This window comes from Mirounga angustirostris, unplaced genomic scaffold, assembly GCF_029215605.1.
Source record: "Mirounga angustirostris isolate CCGP_5_RB_7025 unplaced genomic scaffold, mMirAng1.0.hap1 SCAF_17, whole genome shotgun sequence".
Lineage (NCBI taxonomy): Eukaryota > Metazoa > Chordata > Mammalia > Carnivora > Phocidae > Mirounga > Mirounga angustirostris.
In genome coordinates, this window is record NW_026991725.1 from 29958155 (window position 1) to 29980234 (window position 22080).

Below are 22080 nucleotides of genomic sequence, written 5' to 3' on the forward strand. Positions count from 1 at the left end.
CCTACCATACAGAAGTATTTGGCAAAACTGAAGGTATAGTTCCAATTCCTTATCCTCAGTCTTTTCTACAGTTGGAAAGATGATAGCTTTTGGTGTTGAAATTTTTTTTAAGCAACCAAGCTATCATTTATCATCAGACATCTGTTCAATAAATATGACTATATTGAGAAAATTATTTTTTTTTCAGATTTGAACTTAGTTTTTAAAACACTGGTGGAAGGAAAACAATCTGTAAGTAGTTCAGGAAAAAAAAAACCCTAGTTAAATTTTAGAAACCTTGATGAACACATGACTATCATTTTGCAGAGAACTGCATTAAAGAGTGAACAATAATCCAAATATGAGTAGAATGTAAATATTATATTTTATCTGTTTTTAAAAATTCATTATTATGAAGTAAAACTGACTTTTGGTATGAAGTTTTGTGAGTTTTAACACGTGTAGAGTTTTTTTTTCTTAAAGATTTTATTTATTTGAGAGAGAGAGAGAGAGAGCGCACAAGTGCATGATTTGGGGGAGGGACAGAAGCAGACTCCCCACCCAGCAAGGAGCCTGATGTGGGGCTCGATCCCAGGACCCTGAGATCATGAGCCGAAGGCAGACGCTTAACCGACTGAGTCACCCAGGTGCCCTGAGATTCTACATTATTTTATTTATTTTATTTTTAAAGATTTTATTTATTCATGTGAGAGAGAGAGACAGAGAGAGCACAAGCAGGAGAGGCAGAGGGAGAGGGAGAAGCAGACTCCCTGCTGAGCTGGGAGCCTGACATGGGGCTCAATCCCAGGACCTGAAGATCATGACCCAAGCTGAAGGCAGACGCTTAACCATCTGAGCCACTCAGGTGCCCCTCTACATTATTTTATAAGACATTTTTATTCAAGGTTGTCTGCCAATTTAGCATGAAACAAAAAGCTGCTAAAATGTATGAATTTTGCTGTCATTGTGCCTTATGTTGCCACTGGAATCATGACTTCCTTCTCAGTCCGACCTCAAAAATCATCTGTGTGGATGGGAAGCCAGAGACAATAGGAACACTGTAGACCCACAGGAACAATTTGTCTTATAATCAGTACCATTCTGATCTTTTCAGAACCTTACTAATCTTGTGACCTGTCATCACGTGCCTTCCCCCAACCTAGTCAGTACAACCACACCAATTTTTACAGGTGTGTTACTTAAATAAAGGTAAATTCTTGCAATAAATTAGGAGTCAGGTAAGGAAGATGTCAAGATTAATCTTCACAGATTAATATAGCTGACTCATCAATAAACCCTTTACCAAAGAGTTTAAATTTCCACCATGCAATCCTCTTTAATTCACTGGCCTCTAGCTCTGTTCTTACCATCTGCAAAGTCTTCCCCCACAGAAACAGAGCTGATGCTGTTGAGCCCCTGGCAACTGCCTTCCATAACGGCTGTTCTATATTTAACTAGTTTGACCTATATGCAAGTGTTCATCTCTGTCAGCCTGGACTGTCCAGAATCACAGAGGTGATGCTCTTCTTTATTATGTAACACATCTACCCTCCATGGGGTCATTAGCTGAGTACACCAAGCCATTCCGGGATGTAAGAATTGAGAAAAGGTATAACTGAAAATCCTGGCTAGATTAACATCTACCCAGAAATTCTTTGTCAACTCAGTTGTATCATTAGCAGTGTCATAATTAAAATGTCTGCAAGTTTAAAAACAGCACCAAAGATACCTATGCAGCCATGTGGAAACTATCACAACAGATTTTTATAAAATGCCTCTTTAAAAAGGGGACATTTTGACTCACCTGCACCTAGTGTTTAATCCTCAGTATACCATCAGGGTCCATTAGACACCATTTCAGTTTTTAAGTTTTTTTGTTGAACAATTTTAACGATTTATATTGATATTTCATGACTTTTTATTTTTTTTTTATTTTTTATTTATTTATTTTTTAAAGATTTTATTTATTTATTTGAGACAGAGAGAATGAGAGACAGAGAGCATGAGAGGGAGGAGGGTCAGAGGGAGAAGCAGACTCCCTGCCCAGCAGGGAGCCCGATGCGGGACTCGATCCAGGGACTCCAGGATCATGACCTGAGCCGAAGGCAGTCGCTTAACCAACTGAGCCACCCAGGCGCCCCATATTTCATGACTTTTTAAATTAGAAGTCTTCCACAGAAGAAAATGGAAAATATATTTTTAAAAAATAGAATAAACAGGGCACCTAGGTGGCTCCAGCCGGTTAAGCGTCTGCCTTCAGCTCAGGTCATGATCCCAAGGTCCTGGGATCGAGTCCCTGTGGAACAGGGAGCCTGCTTCTCCCTCTGCCTCTGCCCCTCTCTCTCTCTGTCTCTCATGAATAAATAAATAAAATCTCTAAAAAAAAAATAGAATAGAATAAAACTCATTCTATCTTGCAATTACCATGTGAGTCCACTGGACCTTTTTATAAATCTAAGATTATGCTATTTCAACACTCCAGAAATTACACCATCATTACTCATCAATTATTCCTAACTATCCTAAAAAAGATCAAAATAAGAAAATGAAAGAATGATGGAATTGCTCAGAGGGATAATGCAATAGTGAAATCAAGACCGCTATGACATCATCCTTCAGTTTTCTTACTGTGTTGCCCAAAAAATTACAACATCTTTCAAGAAGGTACAAAAGAAGTCTGGAGACACCATCCACCATCTTTGTTGCCTGGTTTTAGCTTTAACTACACACAGTTGAGAATTCAGACCCCCCCCTCACTGGCCATAATGGCAAAGAAAAGACAACCAACAGAGGAAAATATTTCACTTATTACATCTAATCCAAAGATTAATGCAGAGTGATGTAGCAGCACTTCAGACTCTAATGAAGATGGTGAAATTGACGATTGTAAGTAAAATCTCAGCCTATGGCCTCAGATGATGTTATCCTGCATATATTTTCTCAAACTCAAGTGAGGGGTGCCTGGGTGGCGCCGTCAGTTGAGCGCTGACTCTTGGTTTCAGCTCAGGTCTAACCTCAGAGTTGTGGGATCAAGCCCTGTGGCAGGCTCCACGCTCAGTGGGGAGTCTGCTTGAGTTTCTCTCTCCCTCTCCCTCTGCCCCTACCTTGCCGCCACTCTCTCTCTCTAATTAAAAATAAAGAATGAGTGAATAATATATTTCTAAGGACAAAAAAATGGCATTTTCATCTAGTTATTCAACAAAAATCTTCATTCTGCAATATTTTGTGACAAGAAACTAGACCATCTCATTTTTCTAAAAGACATATGACAGTATTCTTTCATCTTTTATTTCATTAGGCATCAAAATTTCCTTGATATGGTTTCTAAGTAGACAGATGCTGAAGACAGGTTTTATAGAGAGATGATGATAAAAAACAGGTGATATAGATATTAAAAATTTGACCATTCTAAAAGGTGTATACAAATCTAAAAATGAAAATGTTTTGCAATTATGGAGTATCTGGTGGCCATCTTCTCCTCAACAAAACAATGTTTTTAAAAAACAAAATTCTTCAAGTATTGTGTCTTGACAGTGCAAGTACAAAAAGAACCAGAAGTAATGACAAGCTAGACTCCATTAAGGGTGTATTTAAAACTTAGAATCAGGGACACCTGGGTGGCTCAGTCAGTTAAGTGTCTGCCTTCAGGTCAGGTCATGATCCCAGGGTCCTGGGACAGAGTCCTCGCTGAACAAGGAGCCTGCTTCTCCCTCTGCCTGCCACTCCCCCTGCTTGTGCGCGCGCGCTCTCTCTCTCTGACAAATAAATAAAAAATAAAACCTTAAAAAAAAAGAAAATAAAAACTTAGAATCAGTATGTAGAAGTTCATGCATGACAACTGATGAACCACTAGTTATATTCAGAGGCTCCTGCCCATTTGGATGGGGATAGCTATCTGCATAGATACAGATATATAGATACATATCTCTATCTATATCTTCAAAACCAAGAAAATGAAATAAAAATTTAGTTTGCTATATTTAAGTTCTTATTAAATACATAATAGTCTTTCACTCTCTTTTATTCTTACATTTGTAAATTATTTGTAAAATAACTTAAAAATAATTTTTAAAAAGGAATTCTTTCAACCCAGATAGTAAATGGTGGTGACAATTTTTCTTGGTACACTGAGTGTTAAGATTTTTGAAGGAGAAAATATTGTAGTAATAGGGATGAACAGTAAAATTGAATGGTTCTGGGACCGTCTGAAGAGTTACTGGACTTGTGATTACTGGACTTGTACCAATCCACCAGGACCCATGCCTTTTAGAACCAATGTGGCTGAGGACAGAGACCTGAGATCATGATCTGAGCCAAAACCAAGTCAGACACTCAACTGACTGAGACACCCTGGTGCCCCTGCTAGTTGTTATTTTTAATTGTGGTGTTTGTCTTTTTTGTACTTATTATAAAGGAGTTATTACGGAGAATTTATAAAACATCAATTCTTTGTGGATTATATGCATTGCAAATATCCTCTCCAGTTTGAGACATCTGTATTGTGTGTAATTTGTCAGAGGGAGTTTTCTTCATATTATATTAATGTAACCAAATTAACATTTTTTTTTTCTTTTATGGATTTGATTACTGTATCTTAATAAAGAAATTCTTCTTGGGGTGCCTGGGTGACAGTAAGTGAGTGAGTGAGTGAGTGAGTGAGTAAGTAAGTAAGTAAGTAAGTAAGTAAATAAATAAATAAATAGGGCGCCTGGGTGGTTCAGTGGGTTAAGCAGCTGCCTTTGGCTCAGGTCATGATCCTAGGGTCCTGGGATCGAGCTCCATATTGGGCTCCCTGCTTAGCAGGGAGCCTGCTTCTCCCTCTGCCTGCAGTTCCCCTGCTTGTGCTCTCTCTCTCTCTCTGTCAAATAAATAAATAAAATCTTTTAATAAATAAATAAATAAATAAATACTCCCTCCCCCCCCTTTTTTTAAGAAATTCTTCTCTAGCCTCAATTCTTAAGGCTTTTTGCCTACATTTCTTCTAAAAATATTTTCTCTGGTAAATTTTAGTTTTAGTTTTTTGTAAATCCATTCTGTTATTCTGTAGGATATGATAAGGACTGTATTTTATTTTTATGAAACAGAAAACTGATGATCTCATCCTGATTCATGGAATATTCTTTCTCCTTTGATTTACATTGTCACTTTCCAAATAGCAAGTTCCTCCTGTGTTCTATTCTGTTTCCTTGGTCTGTTTATGCAAGAATATATAACGATCTCAATACTACAGCTTTCCAGTAAATCATGATATGAAATAAGTCTTCGTAATTTTCCAAAATTTTCATGGCTCTTCAAGTATCCAAAAAAAAAAAAACAAGTTGTCAAATTCCAAAAAAGTCCCATTAGACTTGATTGAAAAAGCATAAATTTATAAATTAATATGGGCAGAACTGTCATTTTACAATATTGTCAGTATTCCCACACATAAACATGGTTTATCATTTATTAGCTCTTGAAAAAAGATTCTCAAAAATGTTTATAATTTTCTCCCTTAATTTTCCTGTTAAGATTTAATTCTAGGTACCTTATCATTTTGACTGTTGATATAAGTGAAATTCTTTTTTTTTAAAGTTACATTTTCCGTATCTTCACATTTTCTTTGAATCTTGTCTTCTAAAGAATTTGAGTTTTATTCCTTTCCCAGCTCCTCCTCATGCTTTGGAAAAGCATGAAAGTTATACACAATTTTCACATACACACCTAACTTAAAGTTTGATGTTAATTAACAGTATTATCTTCTTCCCAAATAATGCAAAGATCTTACATAGACTTAATCCACTTCCCCTATGTTTTGTTCCATATTTTAGTTCTATCCTTAAAAAAAAACAAAACAAAAACCCATATTGATGACTATTATTGTTCTCCCATGCAGTGATTATTGTCTATTTCTTTTAAACTTTTTTTATGGTGAACTACAGCATACAGAGAGGGGAAGTTCACAAAATATGAATGCATGTTTCAAGGAACGGTCATAAAATGAACATCCATATAAGGTAACAAGAAATAGAACAGTGCCAGCATCGTGGGCGCATGTCCTCACAACTCTTCCCCAATATCCCTCCCCATTATTCCCCATAGGCAACCCCAATCTGGTTTTTTATGGAAACTACTTCTCACTCTTCTTTAGAGTTTACCACCTAAGCATGTATCATTAAACATTATATTTTAGTTGAACCTTATATAAATGGAATCATACAGTACATATTCTTTCTTGTCTGGTTTCTTTTTTTTTTTTTTTTAAAGATTTTATTTATTTGAGAGAGAGAATGAGATAGAGAGAGAGAGCATGAGAGGGGGGAGGGTCAGAGGGAGAAGCAGACTCCCTGCCGAGCAGGGAGCCCGATGCGGGACTCGATCCTGGGACTCCAGGATCATGACCTGAGCCGAAGGCAGTCGCTTAACCAACTGAGCCACCCAGGCGCCCCCCCTTGTCTGGTTTCTTTTGCTCAACATTTATTTGTAAGATTCACAGCTATGTATAACCATAGTCCGTTTATTTCTTATTACTCTGTAATACTTCATTGTATATTTACATGACAATTTACCCATTTACTGGATACAAAGTTCTAACTTAACAGTTCTTCTCTTTCAGCTTCTTAGAAATAGCATTCAATGGATTTCTGGTTTCCATCATCATTTGTGTTGGTATTTTCTATCACTTTCATTGCTTTCATCCTTTGTCTCTGGTTATTTTTGTCTAACATCTTTCAGTGCACCAATTCTCTCTTCAGATGTGTCTAATCTGCTATTTAAATCCATCTACCTGAGTTAATTTCAGTTGCTGAATTTCTCATTCCCAGAATTTCCATTTGATTTTGTTTTTCAGTTTTCACTGCTCGGCCAAAATTCTCAAATCTTATTTCCCTCTGAATGTGATAAGTGTAGTTATTTTAAGTCTGTATCTGAGAATTCCAATATCTGGAGGCCCAATTTCTATCACTTTTGTTTCTCTTTCTTCAAGTTGCCTATGTCTTTGTATACCTGATTGCTTTTGATTATAACCAGGCATCTCATTTGCAAACTATAGAAATAATTTGTGGCCTTGCATGATACTACCTTCCTCCAGGAAGGATCTATAATTCTGATGGATGCCGAGGGGCACTAGTCATTTAGGAACCTTCAATTGAATTTTAGAGAAATTAGATGTGATTCAAAGCTGGCCTCTGTGAGAGCATGTCTACTTCTGATTAACCCCTGCTTCTATTGTGCAGCCTTCCAGAATCCCAACTCAAACAGAGGCATGTTCATCAGGTGTCCTCTCCTCATGAGCCATGCATTTTAACCTCTGGCCCCTTACTCCCACTGGCCTGTCAAAAGGGCCACATAGCTGTTTAGCAGTTCCCTCCAGAAATGGCTAATATCTCCAAAGGAATGGTGACCCTACACACCAGGACCTTTTTTTCTGGGCCTCCATTCTCCTCCTCCCCAGGGGTTTGCTAATAACTATCAACCCCATGCTATCATTAGTCCAGGATTCATTTTTAAATCAGTTTCTCAGCATGGGGGCCCCTGACCACAAAGGTCAGGGGTGGTGGTGGTGGTGGTGTGTGTGTGCGTGTGTTTTCAAATCCTAAGCATGAGTTAAGAATCCATAGTTCAGAATTCCCATGAGAGATTCTATAGCTCCCACTGCAGAACTCAGACAGATGGTTAAATGTTTTTGTTATTTCTTTGTGCTGGTGAGCAGACAATTTCTAGACCATTCTTTTCAGTGAGGACACAACCCCTTTGAAGGTTCCAGTTCCTAGTCCACATCTTAAGTGAGTTCAAGGGCCTGCTAGTGGGTACTAAAACCCAAACTCATACATTACCAAAACCAAAAGCTGCAGCTCTTATCTTTACCAGTCTAATTTTCTGAGTTTTCTTTTCATTTCTGGAGCTCTCCTTTTCTTTCTTGAGAACTAAATTATGCATTTAAAATGATTTTAGTTATAGTTTATCCAGCATTTGAAGGTGTTTATGGAAGACAGGTTTTCAGGTTACCTAGTCTACTGTATTGCTAGAAGCAGAAATCCTATGGCATTGTTTTTAAACTTTTGTCAATGAAATAAATATGTTAGTATTAGTGTATGAGGGTTTTCCAGAGAAATGTAATCAATAAGATGGATCTATAGATCCATCCTATTAGACACCTGAAAATACACATACATACACACACAGATCTATATGGATCTAAATCTATATCTATCTACAGAAAGATTAATTATAAGGAATTGGGTAACCCAATTATGGGGCTTGACAAGTCCCCATATCTGCAGTTGGCAAGCTGGAGACACAAGAAGGGCTGCAGTTTCAGTCTGAGTATAAAGGCAGGGAAGAACTGATGGCCCAGATAAAAGCAGTCAGGCAGTAGGAAATTCCCTTAGTCAGGGGAGGAGTAGCCCTTTTGTTCTAGTCAGACTTTCAACTGATTGAATGGGGCCCACCCATATTAGGGAGGGCAATTGCTTTACTCAGTCTACCAATGCAAATAGTAATCTCGTCCAGAAATATCCTCACAAACACACCCAGAATAATGTTTAACCAAATGTGTGGGCACCCTGAGGCCCAAACTGACACATAAAATTAACCATAACAATTAGTAAACTCTGGTTTGACTTTTAATTAATTTTTTTCTAAGACCCACATCAAACTTTCCTCTGAGACCTAACAACTCATACCTGTCACTCTACAAGTGAGGAGACTCAGTGGTAAGTAAACTAGCTTTCTGCTCATGAAACTTACATATAGATAATTCTACAAGTCATTTTACAAATTTAATTCCCCCCTTTTCCAAAGGATAAATGAGTTCAAGTCTCTGAAAGTAACGTGGAATAAAAGTGACGCCTGGAAATAAATTCATGATCTGTTTTTGCAAAACTTGGGCTTATACAATCATCTATCTTTGTATTATGTACATGTGGGTAATGACATCTGTTCACATCATGTAAATTCCCTATAATTCCTGGTTCAGTGTTATAATTCAATACTAAATAAATTTTACCTGCATGTTTTTCAAAACATGGATCACAGTAACAAGTTTTCCACCATAGCTTTGGGTTTCATTCATTGTATAAATGAAAACAAACTTTTACTGAATTATACTTATATTAACATTACCCTCCTTTGCTCCTCTTCAGCATCAGCAAAGAGTTTACGAATGTTAGCCTCTGATTCTCCCACATATTTGTTAAGGATTTCTGGCCCATTGACCACTTTGGGCTCCCTTGCATTCAACATCTTGCCAATCTGTCGAGCCAAGAGAGTCTTACCACAACCTGGGGGCCCATATAACAGGATGCCTTTAACATGTTTGCAACCTAAAAAGGAAAAGAAAACAGTCTTATAACAACTAAAATCCAAAGGAAAATTTCCATCTAAAGGAAAATTTTCTTTCTTCTTCATATGCCTGTTAGGAAAACTATAGTCATGTCATTAACATATAATATCCAAGTGCCATGAGCCGAACAAGAATGAACTAAAGCTCTTTTTAAGTAGGCTCCACACCCAACATGGGGTTTGAACTCATGACCTGGAGATCAAGAGTCGCATGCTCTACTGACTGAGCCAGCCAGGTGCCCCTAAAACTCTTTTTTTAAATAGAAAATCCGAAAAAAATTCCTACACAAGTACCAATATTTGAGTGTGAAAGCTGCCAATTAAAGGTCTTTGGAAAAGTATATTCGAACTATCATTTAGAATACTTTTAACTCTGAAGATGTCTCTCTGACCTAAATACCTAATTAGGAAGTATTACTTATTTTCCATTATTTTTTACTTTAAAGTCAAAGAATAAAAGAGATCTGCTTTTAGGCAAATTTAACTCAACACAAATCTATTATGATACGGTAGGCTATGGAAACCATATCTTAGTCATAGAAATTACAGGTCTACCTGTCAACACAAGCCCTTGAAGAACGGGCAAACATGTTTTGAGCTGGCTGGTAGAGAGCAATCCAGAAGGATCCAGATGGATGTTACAACTTAGTGGATAAAGTTGAATGTCCTACTTCATGTGACTAATGCCAAGGGAGGCACACGCTTGTCTCAGCACCACCCAGATGAAGATGAAGTTTCAGAAGAACAGTATTCAATTCTTTTCCAGGCAAGCATTGCTAAATGCCTTAAAAGGTATCAGTAACAACAGGGAAAAAGCAAGATTGGTGATTTAGACTCCCCAGAATTTCTTTAGCCAACTCTTCATGAGCATTTACTTCATTTCTAAGATTCCGATGACCTGTGGTTTCAGTTTACTAACTCTAGGAATTCTCACTTTTCTTGCAGTTTCACACTTAGGATGCATGACTCTTTTCTTATGAGTTTTTTCCTTATATTACACCAAAAAAAGCATTCTGTGAAATAATGATTTATTAGATTTAGGTGTTACACTCAAAAGTACAGGTGAAAAAGAAAATTTCTGGAAATGCAATATAGTGTTTCCATGTATAATAGTTTGCCCTCATTTGGAATGAAAGCCTTAAAAACTGTTTCTTCAAAAAAAATTATGACAATACATTTAATAACTCACATAAAAGAAATCACAAGGTACAACCAACTCTACTAGATATTTTAGATTCTGAGTAGGAAGACCCTTTGGGTTGCCAGTATGGTCACTGCTTGTATATGTCAAAAAAAGACTCCCTTTTAAATCCTTGAAAGTAATGAGATGCGTGCTTATGGTTAGATTTGTAGAGACAAGGGGAACTTAGTGGAAACCCTTGAAGGCTTAGAGTCTTAACCCTTCTCATCACAGAGTAAATTCCTGTCCTGAGAACCATGGCCAATAAAATATCTTTGCCCTTGATCCACTCTTGGAGTACAAGGAGTAGTGAGATAAGGGGGTAAGCCCTGAGCTTCTCCTAGAGGCCAACATCATGAGGCACTGCTAGCATCCAAACCACTGGGGCACTTTTGATGAAGACTTGGGAACCTGGCTAATCTTATCCTCCGAGCCAACTGCTACCATCATGACTTGAAACTATTCATATAAACCACAGCAGAGGTAGGTGGTCATGGTGGTGGTAAAACAAGGCAGAGGAAAGGGGAGCCAAAAAGGAGAAAATGAAGACTTGCTGAGGACCAGGACCTACAAAGTACTAGGCCTTATCCTCATCCTCTAATTTCTTAACTTTATCCAAGTTTATCAACTTCCTCCTAATGGTACTTCCTTCCACATTAAGCTATACTCTCTTTCAATTCCCTAGCCTTCTTACACTTCTGTTCTACCCATCCCACAGGCCTGGCCACTGAATGGCTTTACTGCACCTTCACGTTGGCCAAAGAGCATAACCAGAGAAAATTACACCACTGTCCTGACTGATACTCTCACAATTTCCTATTATCCAATTTCAGTTCCACGCTCACTGCTTCTCAATACTGCATGCCACCCTTTACTGGTTTCCGTCAGTCCACCTCCCATTCTCTGCATTAATTATCCAATTAATTGTTCTTCTCTTCTCAAGTGCTACCCCATGCGGTTTTGTTTGTTTGTTTGTTTTAGATTTTATTTATTTATTTGACAGAGAGAGAGAGAGAGCCAGAGAGACAAGTGGGGGAAACAGCAGAGGGAGAGGAAGCAGCGGATTCCCCGCTGATCAAGGAGCCTGATGCGGGGCTCGATCCCAGGACCCTAAGATCATGACCTGAACCGAAGGCAGCCGCTTAACCAACTGAGCCACCCAGGTGCCCCTACCCCATCCGTTTAACTCACAGAAAAGATCTAGATTCATACTTCACATATTAAAAAAAAAAAAAAAAGACTATCAGGTATGAAATCCCTTTAGCTCATTGCTTCTCTAACCACAAATTCATCTGCAGACACATCCATTCTCAACCTCACCATGGCTTCTCAAAGGAGTTTCTTTCCTTTTCCCCAAGGTTTAAGTTGCAATTATTTGTTTATATACCTTCTCCATTAGACCATGAACTATTCAAGGGCAGGTGCTATCTCATCAAGCTGGAATTGCAAACATCCACCATAATGTCTAGCATATAATGTGTACTCAGTAAATGGCTAAATAAGTAAATTGTTGTTGATTCCTTTCCTACAAAACTCAAAAGAAAATGAGGGAGAGAAGACCATTTAAAAAAATTATTTGAGGGATGACTGGGTGGCTTAGTCAGTTAAGCGTCTGCCTTCGGCTCTGGTCATGATCCCAGCGTCCTGGGATCAAGTCCCGCATCGGGCTCCTTGCTCAATGGGGAGCCTGCTTCTCCCTCTCCCTCTGCCTGCCGCTCCCCCTGCTTGTGCTCCCTCTCTCACTCTCTCTCTGACAAATAAATAAAATCTTTAAAAAAAATAAGATTTAAAAAAATTATTTGAAGTTCATTTATGGAAGTGTTTACTTTCATAACTGAACTTATGTGAATACCTAAAAACATATTTACAGTGACTGGGACTTTGCAAATTTAGCAGAACTATATAATATATAACATAGACCCTCCTCAACTTATGATGAGGTTACCTCCTGATAAACCCATTGTAAGTTGAAGACCACTCTTGTGATAGCACGGCCAACTGGGAGCGGTGGGTGCTACTGCCCAGAATCATGAGAGAGTATTGTGCTATTTCTAGCCCAGGAAGACCAAAATTCAAAATCTGAAACATGGTTTCTACTGAATGCATATCGCTTTCACACCATCATAAAGTCAAAAAATCATTAAGTCAAACCATCGTAAGTTGGGGACTGTCTGTGCTACAGTCTTAACTCCATAACTCTGTTTTCGTCTGTGGAAAGTGCTCAATTTAATGTGGTTTGAATTAAATGAACTCAGACTTTATAAACAATTCACAAAATATTACCATGAAGTCTGAAAGAGATAAAATGCATATCCATGGAACTTACTGTATTTCATACAGATCTCTGAAATGACAGAATCTACTCAATATGACACCAACAGGAATGTCATAGAAGCTCTAGTCTGCATTAGAACTATAATTCTTTCAGGATCTCAAGAAAGCACATCAAAAATATACATTGACATGTGAAGATTTTCAAAATCCACTTCCACAAAGGAAGCAGTTACTTGAATAAGCAGTGGAAATGGGACTTTGTTATTACTACTATTATTATAGCCTATTCTGACTTATTACATAAGCATTGGTCTCTAATTTTAAATGAGTCATAAAAACTCTTCGCAAGTAATTCTATTCAACAAAAGTGTATTAAGCTCCTGTTTGGACTAGGCATGAAACTAGGTGTTAGGGATACAAACATGAAAAAGGCAGTCCCTACCTGCAGGGCATTTCTGGTTTAGTAGGAAAGACAGAAATAAAAATAGGTTATCTACAATACAATATGACATTATCAGAGATATGTATGAAATGTTTTTGGAATCTGGCCATGAGAGACTGACTTCTGCCAGTGTGATGGCAGAAAATTAGGGATGGACGTGGGAAGAAATAATATTTAGTGTAGGCCTTGAAGGACAGATAGCAGGAGGTTCATGATTGGCACAGGAGAGGAAATGGCACCTAACGAGGGAAACTAGCATGATCAAAGGCATAGAGGTATGGACATCGAAGCTGTCCTTTCAAAACAGCCAGTAGTAACCTGTTGTGGCTACAGTCTTGGAGGGGAGGGGAGAGGAGTGCCTGGAGACTCTCAACTATGGAAGGCCTTGACACCATGCCCAGGAGTTTTTAATTTGTTTTATAAAAACCCTGAGATTTTTAATCAGGGAGAGTGCACAATGAGATATACGTTTAAAAACTAAATCTGGTGGTAGAGTGGAAGAAGGACTAGAGAACAAAGATGAGAGGGTAAAAGTGTAGTTGGAGGAATATTTTTAACCTTTTTCTGGGGACATTGCCTCATTGGCTGGCTCGGGATTTTTGCCAATTAAACTTTCATTTCCCTCCAAGTCCTTTGGAAGCATATGAACAAATGGGTCCAGAGGCCTTAGAAGGACACCTCCCTAGAGATGCCCCAGCTTTCTCCTGAGCTTCTGCGGGACATTAAGACATGGCTCTGATGCTGGAAAGCCTCTGACCTATAGCCACTGGACTGTCCTGTCTGACTGCCAAGCTGAACTGACTGCTGTCACTTGTTCTTTCTTGATGTCTTATGTGCCTCGCTACTCAGAACTTAGAGCAGGCCTGGAAAGAAGAGAAATCAGTGTAACTGACTCATTTAAATTGTCATATTCTCTCATTCTATCTCTTACATTCTTTCCCATGGAATCATCCAATGGACCTGTCCCGAGAAATGCACATGTACAAAAAAACTGCATGCAGTTCTGAGGGTATTCTTAGATCCTCTGAGGCCTATTCATGGAATCCAAATTTAAAACCCCTGAATGTACTACTGAAATAAACCAGACAAGAGACCAGAAATGGAAAGAGGCAACAGTCGTAAGAAACTGTAGTAGGAAAAGAAAGGAAGATTTGGGAGATAATTCATCAGAGTTCAGAGACCAAAGGAAAATAAAAGAAAAAGGAGTAGTCAAGGTTGACCCAAAAGGTATGTAGCCTGGGCACATGGTAAAATGATGAAACCCTAGAACATAACTAAGAAGTTAGCAAGAGGAGATTAGAGGAAATCATAACTTTGTTTCTGGCTATAAGGCCTTTAAGATTCAAGTAGTAACATCCCTTAAAAAATACAGGTTGAGGGGTGCCTGGGTGGCTCAGTCAGTTAAGTGTCTGTCTTCAGCTCAGATCATGATCTCAGCGTCCTGGGATCAAGTCCCGAGTCAGGCTCCCTGCTCAGCGGGGAGTCTGCTTCTCCCTCTCCCCTCTGTTCCTTCCCCAGCTTGTGCTCTCTCTGTCTCTCAAATAAATAAATAAAATCTTAAAAAAAAAAAAAATACAGATCAAAAGCTCAAAAAAGATAGCAGAACTACTGGTTCCATGTTTTTGAATGCCTGCTCTGGACACATGAAAAGCCACAAGAAGTTTTAAGCAGAGGTGTTGTGATAATGGGGACAAATGCTGCAGAGACAGAGGATGGGGCCTGGAAAGAACACTAGATTTAAAAACCAGGAAGTTCATGCTGATCTGGGCCATAAGGTCTTAGGTCAGGGTCAGATCATTTCGGGTTGAGGTAGGAGAAGGAAGCTAGGTAATATAAGCAGGAACAAACAGAGATCACAATTTGAGAAACTCTGGCGATACAAAGGAGGGAGGGATTTCGAGAGATACCTTGCAAGGAAACCTCTTCTTCTGAGATTAGAGATTAGTTAGGTAAAAGGGGATGAGGAAGTGAGCTGAGGTTTTGCTTGCTGTGCTCTACTTACTATGTGAAGCAGGAGCTAGGTCATCTACAAAATGAGGGACAAGGAGATGATCCTGGGAAGCATGGTAAAGGTTTGGAAAGAACATGGGGAACCGGGAAAATGTGTGGGAACTCATGCCTGAGCAGACAGATGCCATTAAGTGAACTCAGCATATGGAACTCAGGTCACTGAGGGACTCTCCTCTTTGTTGTGATTATCTAAGCTACTTACAGTGTTAGGTGGGGGCGCAAACTTTTTTTTTTTTTTTTTAAGATTCTCTTTATTTATTTGAGAGAGAGAGAGTGCACGCACATGCGCACACACGCACACACAAGCAGGGAGAAGGGTCAGAGGGAGAAGCAGACTCCCCGCTGAGCAGGGAGCCCGATGTGGGGCTCGATCCCAGGACCCCGGGATCATGACCTGAGCCGAAGGCAGACGCTTAACCACTGAGCCACCCAGGCGCCCCTGTAAGGTGTAGACTTACTCAACTCCATAAATACAAATTTCATTAAAGCTGGAATAAGAATCTTGACTTTTTTTGGTTTTAACCCCTTTATTTTTTTCAAAACTGAATCTTTAAGTGGGGCAACATGAGGTAAATAACAGCATAAATTTAAAGTCAACATACTTGTAACTAAATTCTATTATCTAATTTTCCTAAAGTGTGAGGGCGAAACTATCACATGACTTGTTCTCATCCACAAAGTTTGAGGCTTTATCTTCATTTCTACATCATTTGCATCTTTTCTCCTTCCTCTATCATTTATATAAGTTAGAACTATCGTGGTTTAACAGCATAATCAAACATAGTTCCAAAGGATTTCTTCTCTTAATTTCCTGTATTCAATTACTTAAGTGCTTATTTTACTAACTGCTCCTGTTAATAATCAACTTCTTCTTCTTAAAAATACCTACTTTTTATTTGGTTAAGGCACAAACATATTATAACTCTTGGTTATAGTAACGTAAAGGATGGTGGTTGGGAAAAGCATAATCTAAAATGGCCAAAAAGAGACTTATATAGTTTTGGAATTTAAGTTGCTTATTACATTTGAATATAGAAGTAAATAAAAGTTCTGGGATAGCATATTCTTTCGCTCACTCAACAAATGCTACATTTGGTGGTGGGGAAGAAGAGGCAGTTCTCTTCTGACTACTTCTATTTTCTCAATGAAATCATGATTCCAGGGCACCAGCAGCTGGTGAGGAGGGACTGGAAGAGGTGGTGCCGGAGGTCTGAGGAGAACGGAAAAGAGGAACTAGTCCTCTTCGAGAGAAGGACAGTAAAGTGGCAAGACTAGGGAAATACAGAAGGAATAGCAGGAAATACTGATTCCAAGAAACACGGAGGGCCCACTTGAGATGTGCTTCTTAAATTTAAATTGAGATCAGACACCATGCTTTGTGCTCTTCTTAAGCCATATCCAATAGTCTGGGTACTGATCCAGAGTAGGCAGGTAGCAGAGACATACCCAGGGCTGTGACACACACAGAAGATAAGAAGCAAGGCCATTAAGGTTGTATTTGAGGAGGATAAACGTGACAGACCACAGACTCGAAGCTGGGTAAAGAGGGAAGAGAGATCAAAAAGGTTGGGAAGTGACAGAGTAAATTAACTGGAGGGTCCTGTGGGATCCAAGCTGCTAGAGCTGGAGTGAAGGCAAAGCTACCGCGGGACAAATGGGAGGCAGGATGCTTAACACTGAGATCCCTGAAGGGGTGGTTACTGGTAACAGTGAAGCCTGGGTTATGACCAAAGAGGGGGTGGCTGAGATGGAATGAAGGAAAGTTTCCTGGAAATGAAGAAGCAAAGAACTGTGAAGATAGACTGTTGAACAAATCACCAGCAAGGACACCCAAGTCCAGAATAACAGAGACAGAAATAAAACACACTAGAGATCACACTCAGGAAGAGCAAGTGAGTCGGGCAGCTTTTTATCTGGCTCCCCTGTTCATTCTTCTCGAGCGGGGCTACTCTTGCTCTCATTTTGTTCTCCAAATGTTACTGACAAGGAAAAATGTTCATGTTTATTAACCCTATTATTATATAATAGCTACTACCAAAAGTATGAACAATATAAAATGCCCAAGAAATAAACATAGCCAATGATAATGCCATTGTTTACTAAGGATTTAAGTTCCCGAGACACTGGAACCTCACTGTAAGACTACATTCAGTAAAGCGTTTGGTATAAGGCTGGCTTGTACCTCATTCCAGACCACTTGTCATAAAGAGTGTTTAATGACACCCTAGAATATGAACCACAGACTGCATTTTAATTATGTTTCACAATAGGTATCTGTCCACAGGATGAACATATGATTTGTGGTCAGGTGCCAGTTGGATGAGGACTGATCAGATTAAATGCATTAGGAAATAATTTGAGTGAAAAATCTCTAGAGAACATTAAAAATTACTAACCGTCTCACTTTTCTGAGCAGTGGTTTTCAGACCTTGATTTCACAAACTAGAAAAAGTACTTTTTTTTTTAACAGCGGAGAAGTGATGTCATAGGGTTGCTTAGTTTTTATTTGCAAAGTAAAGATTTCTTAAACAATAACAAAATCAAACCTGACATCTCCTAACACTACCATTTCATAAAAAGAGATATATCTTCATATCAAAAGGTAGAGTGGATGTAATCTCAGAATGAAAGACAGTCTTTATGTTAAACGAATTCCATTTTATATACATTGTCTAAAGTGCAAGCTCCAGACTCAGCTTGCCTGGTTTCAAATCCCGGCTCTTCAGTTTGCTAGCTAACAGCAACTACCTCAGAAGGTTAGTATGCGGATTAAATATAATGCACCCAAAGCACTTAGCAGACTTGCTGACATAGAGTAAGAGCTCATAAATATTGGCTATTAATTAATATCAGCTTATCCTTTACCAACTTGTTGGAGATGAGCAATGAAATGCAACCAGACTCCTAACTGTTCTGTGAGAATTACATCACTGCTAGGTGACTGTAAAGCTTGAAAATAAGTGACTATTTTGCTTATGAAATTCCTTCTGAGACTGACAATGGTGGCCCCTTAACTTATCACACACTACTGTCACTTGAACATTGCAAGTGATAGTACACATTCTGATGGACCTCAAACTCCAAATGAGCACAGTAGTAAATGAGGTGGACCACAGCAATTTCACAAAGGCTTCACGAGGGTTTCAGTAAATCAGGATTCTCCATGGCTTCAGCCCCCCTATGATATCCCTTTCAGCCTCTGTCTTCCCGGTAGATTGGATTACTATCAAAGTCAATCCCACCTGCTTCTCTTATGCCTCAGGCAGAGTTCAAACCATGCCTCAAGTTTTCCAGGCTCATTTAGGGTCAACACATAACTCACTAACATAAACCAGGCCACTATAATTATCAGTTCCATGTGTATGCATCCTGCTATCTCCTCCACCTCTTGTTCTACTGTATGTTTCTTCTCCAAAGTCTCCTGTGTCTCCCCAGTGTAACCACTGTCATAGTCCCTAGCTGCCACTTCCCTCTCAGGGAGCACACACCCTGCTCTGCTGGCACTCACCTGGAACGACCTGGTGCTACCTGGGAGGAACTGAGGTTATTTCTGGGTACTTCATCCAAAAGCGCATTTGCGGGCACCTGAGTGGCTCGGTTGGTTAGGCGACTGCCTTCGGCTCAGGTCATGATCCTGGAGTCCCGGGATCAAGTCCCGCATCAGGCTCCCTGCTCGGCGGGGAGTCTGCTTCTCCCTCTGACCCTCCTCCCTCTCATGCTCTCATGCTCTCTGTCTCTCATTCTCTCTCTCTCAAATAAATAAAATAAAAATCTTAAAAAAAAACAAAAAAAAAACAAAAAAAACAAAAGCGCATTTGCCATGCTAGACTACCACAGCCTACCCTTTCCCTCTTCATGTGAGTTATGATATGCCTTCCCACCTCACTTCTTACTCTCTCCGCTGAATTAGCAGTTAATTCTCCAGCAATGTATAAGACTTGGAATATTGTTTGAGCCCCAGGTATTGATACCCAGTGATTATAATCATACAAATTCTGGTGGGGACAAGTCGAAGAGGCTTTAAGGTGTGTGCTACAAATAACCTGAAATGATTTCTGATCCGAAAGTCTAAATTGTAGAGGACCTCATCCATTATAATAAGGCTTATCCACCCCCTGATGAAAATGATACATGAAAATATAAGATATCTAATACGCTAATTGTAATCTCTCTTCTTAAAATAGCTCAATGGAAAATACATAGCCTTACCACTGCACTAAAATGAATAAACAGTAATGTTTGCTGTTTATAATCTTACAAAACATTATCCCAAAAAAGTGACAAGTATGTTTGCTAGGCTCTTTTATTTTAAAAAGCAGTGAATTTTCTTTGTTTTCCGGAGATGATATCAGAAGCAAGCTGCACTGAGGAAAAACTGTCAGTCAACTTTTAGGTATCTGAAAGAAGAAAAATTATACATAAATATAAAAAAACAACAACAACCCATTGATTTTACACAAGAGTAAACAGAATGATAATATATTAGAAGTGATCTCTGTCAAATTAGCATCAGGGTTAAGGAGTGTTTAGTTCATTTTGTGGGCAACGTGATCTGTAAAGAGAGAAAGTGTGAAGTGGGTTTTGAATGACAGCTGATGTTTAAAGGGGAAGTCCAAGTAGCTTCCAGTTCAAATGCAGACAGATTTGCCATGTTTGCCTAAGAGGGAGACTATCAACAGACTAGTGGCAAGTCAGGACATATTCACAAGTCTTGCAAGCTTCTCTCTGCAGTTGTATAAACCAGATTTGAATGCTTATTTTTAAACAGTGCATGCACTTGCAGAAATATAATCACAAGTTGATATTAATGTATGATCTTTTGTTTTAAAGTTTGTGTAATTCCAACTTCTCCTAGAACAATGAGTATGTTCTCACTTCCATCCAACTCATCATTTCAGTAGTATGATAAGATTACTTACTTTAAGAAATAGTTTTGAATTTTCCAGCCATGCAGTGAGGACTTAGAGCATCACTTCCAAAAATACAATGTAATACAGGAGGCCCTTTTTGTTTGTTTGTCCCTTTCAAAGACTGTCAATCAGCATCTAACACAGGCTATCATCTGCAATTTGCTGAGCTGTGCATTTATCAAATATTTAAGGAAAAGGCACATTCAAGACAAAAAACTCACTCCTGACCCATTTGGGCAGTCAGGTCTCTGATCATCCACAGGTATCATTCTGTCTAGCAGAGATTTGCTGTGCCCCGCCAACTTTAAAATATTCTCAAGAACACTTTGAGTTCCGTTACGATAAAGTGAAAAAGGCCTCCGCCCTGAGCACCAAGCAGCTGTGTGATGTCTACCACCTGACTGGTCTATATCCAAATTAGTCAACTGAAATTTAATATAGATCTTCTCATTAGATAGCCTAGAACTAAAGATGGGGTATGTGTAGCAACTCTCCAAACTAATCTCTGCTGACACCCCCACCCTTTTACACTCCCTTCTAGGGTGTGGCCTGGTATTTCATGAATTCTTGATGACAAAGATCACGCTTCTACTATGGCAGGTCCTGCCTTGCTGCCATGTGGCAGCATGTGTTCTTATTAGTTTCAGAATTTTACAGCTTTCCCTTGCTTCTTTTTCCCTCTGTCTACTTATTTTACTTGCTGCTCTACAAGGCGTCTGCTGCAGACTAGCAAATATCTTATCTTCTCTGGCAGACAACTTATTCTTTCTTTTCCTACACCTGGAACTTCTACTCACTCTATCAAGTTCATGTCCTTCTGCTCCTCACAAATCACCTCCTTAAGTAATGCCACCTAAGCCTGTCACATCGGACTGTGTCAATATTACCTCACTCGCATCACATCTTTGGTTCTATTCTCCAACAATTATGGTAGCAGTCATCAAACTTTCACATGCACCAGTGTTCAATGGGGCCTGTTAAAATGCAGATTCTCAGGCATCACTCCTAGAAATTTGAATTCATTAAGTCCGAAGTGGAGCTGAGGAAGGTGACCAGTTAATAAGCATCCACCCCGCCCCGACCCAGGTGAGTCTAATGCAGGCCAGAGGACACTGAGAACCATTCATACTTACAACTGACACTAAGTCATTTTCTAAGAGTTCTGAGAGTTTTATTTTATTTAGTGTATATGTTCTATGGCTTTAATTAAATCGTAAGCTGAGAAGGACACATTTCTTATTCCTTGACAAGTTGTAGCTATAGAACAGCAAAGAACTATTCTAACAAGATAAGTTATCAAGAATAAATGTAAGATTTCTGTATTTAAGTACAGCTGGGGGAGGTATGGTTTTGTGAGAGATGATGTGGGGGTTTTACTCAACAGTAATTCAACGTGAGATAGAATCCAAGATAGAATGTGGATGTCAAAAACGTTAATGCAATTCTAGCATGCATTAAAAGAAGACTGAGGTTTTGAACAAAGGATGGAGTTCTGGCCTATTTTAGAACAGGGGAGACACTTGCAGGACATCACTGATTTCTGGGTTTCACAACTTAAGGAGAATATAAACAAATGTTAAAGTTCAGAGGAATGTGAATAGGATGGTAATGGGCTGAAAATAAATTATAAAAGGACTGGCTGGAGGAACCAACCCAGCTGGGAGATGTAGCTTAGGAAAAAGATGAATCCTGCAGGACTTTAGGTCTGGACAGAACAGCTCTCTTCATATGCCTTAAGAGCTTTCATAGTGAAGGAGAAGCATCCTTGTTCTATATAGTCTTAGTGGGGAGAACTAGAGCTTGTAGAAGCTACAAGGATACACATCTCACCTTAACATAAGTAAGACTTACATGTACGGTTGTCCAAAACATGGAATGTAACATTCAAAGAGAATGATTCCCGTCACTGCAGGAATCTAAGCTTAGACTAAGGAACTCGACAAGTTATTTAGCAAAAATGGAGAGAA

At 39.0% G+C, this 22080-nt stretch overlaps 1 protein-coding gene across 2 annotated transcripts in view; it reads right to left on the minus strand.

Moving 5' to 3' along the window:
- NSF (N-ethylmaleimide sensitive factor, vesicle fusing ATPase) overlaps window positions 1-22080 on the minus strand; it is a 144043-nt gene that overhangs the window by 59909 nt on the left and 62054 nt on the right. For both annotated transcript variants that reach the window (XM_045888722.1, XM_064583410.1), the window contains exon 9: window positions 9079-9278. In XM_045888722.1, the coding sequence (XP_045744678.1) occupies window positions 9079-9278 (200 nt within the window). The remainder of the gene's footprint in view (window positions 1-9078; window positions 9279-22080) is intronic.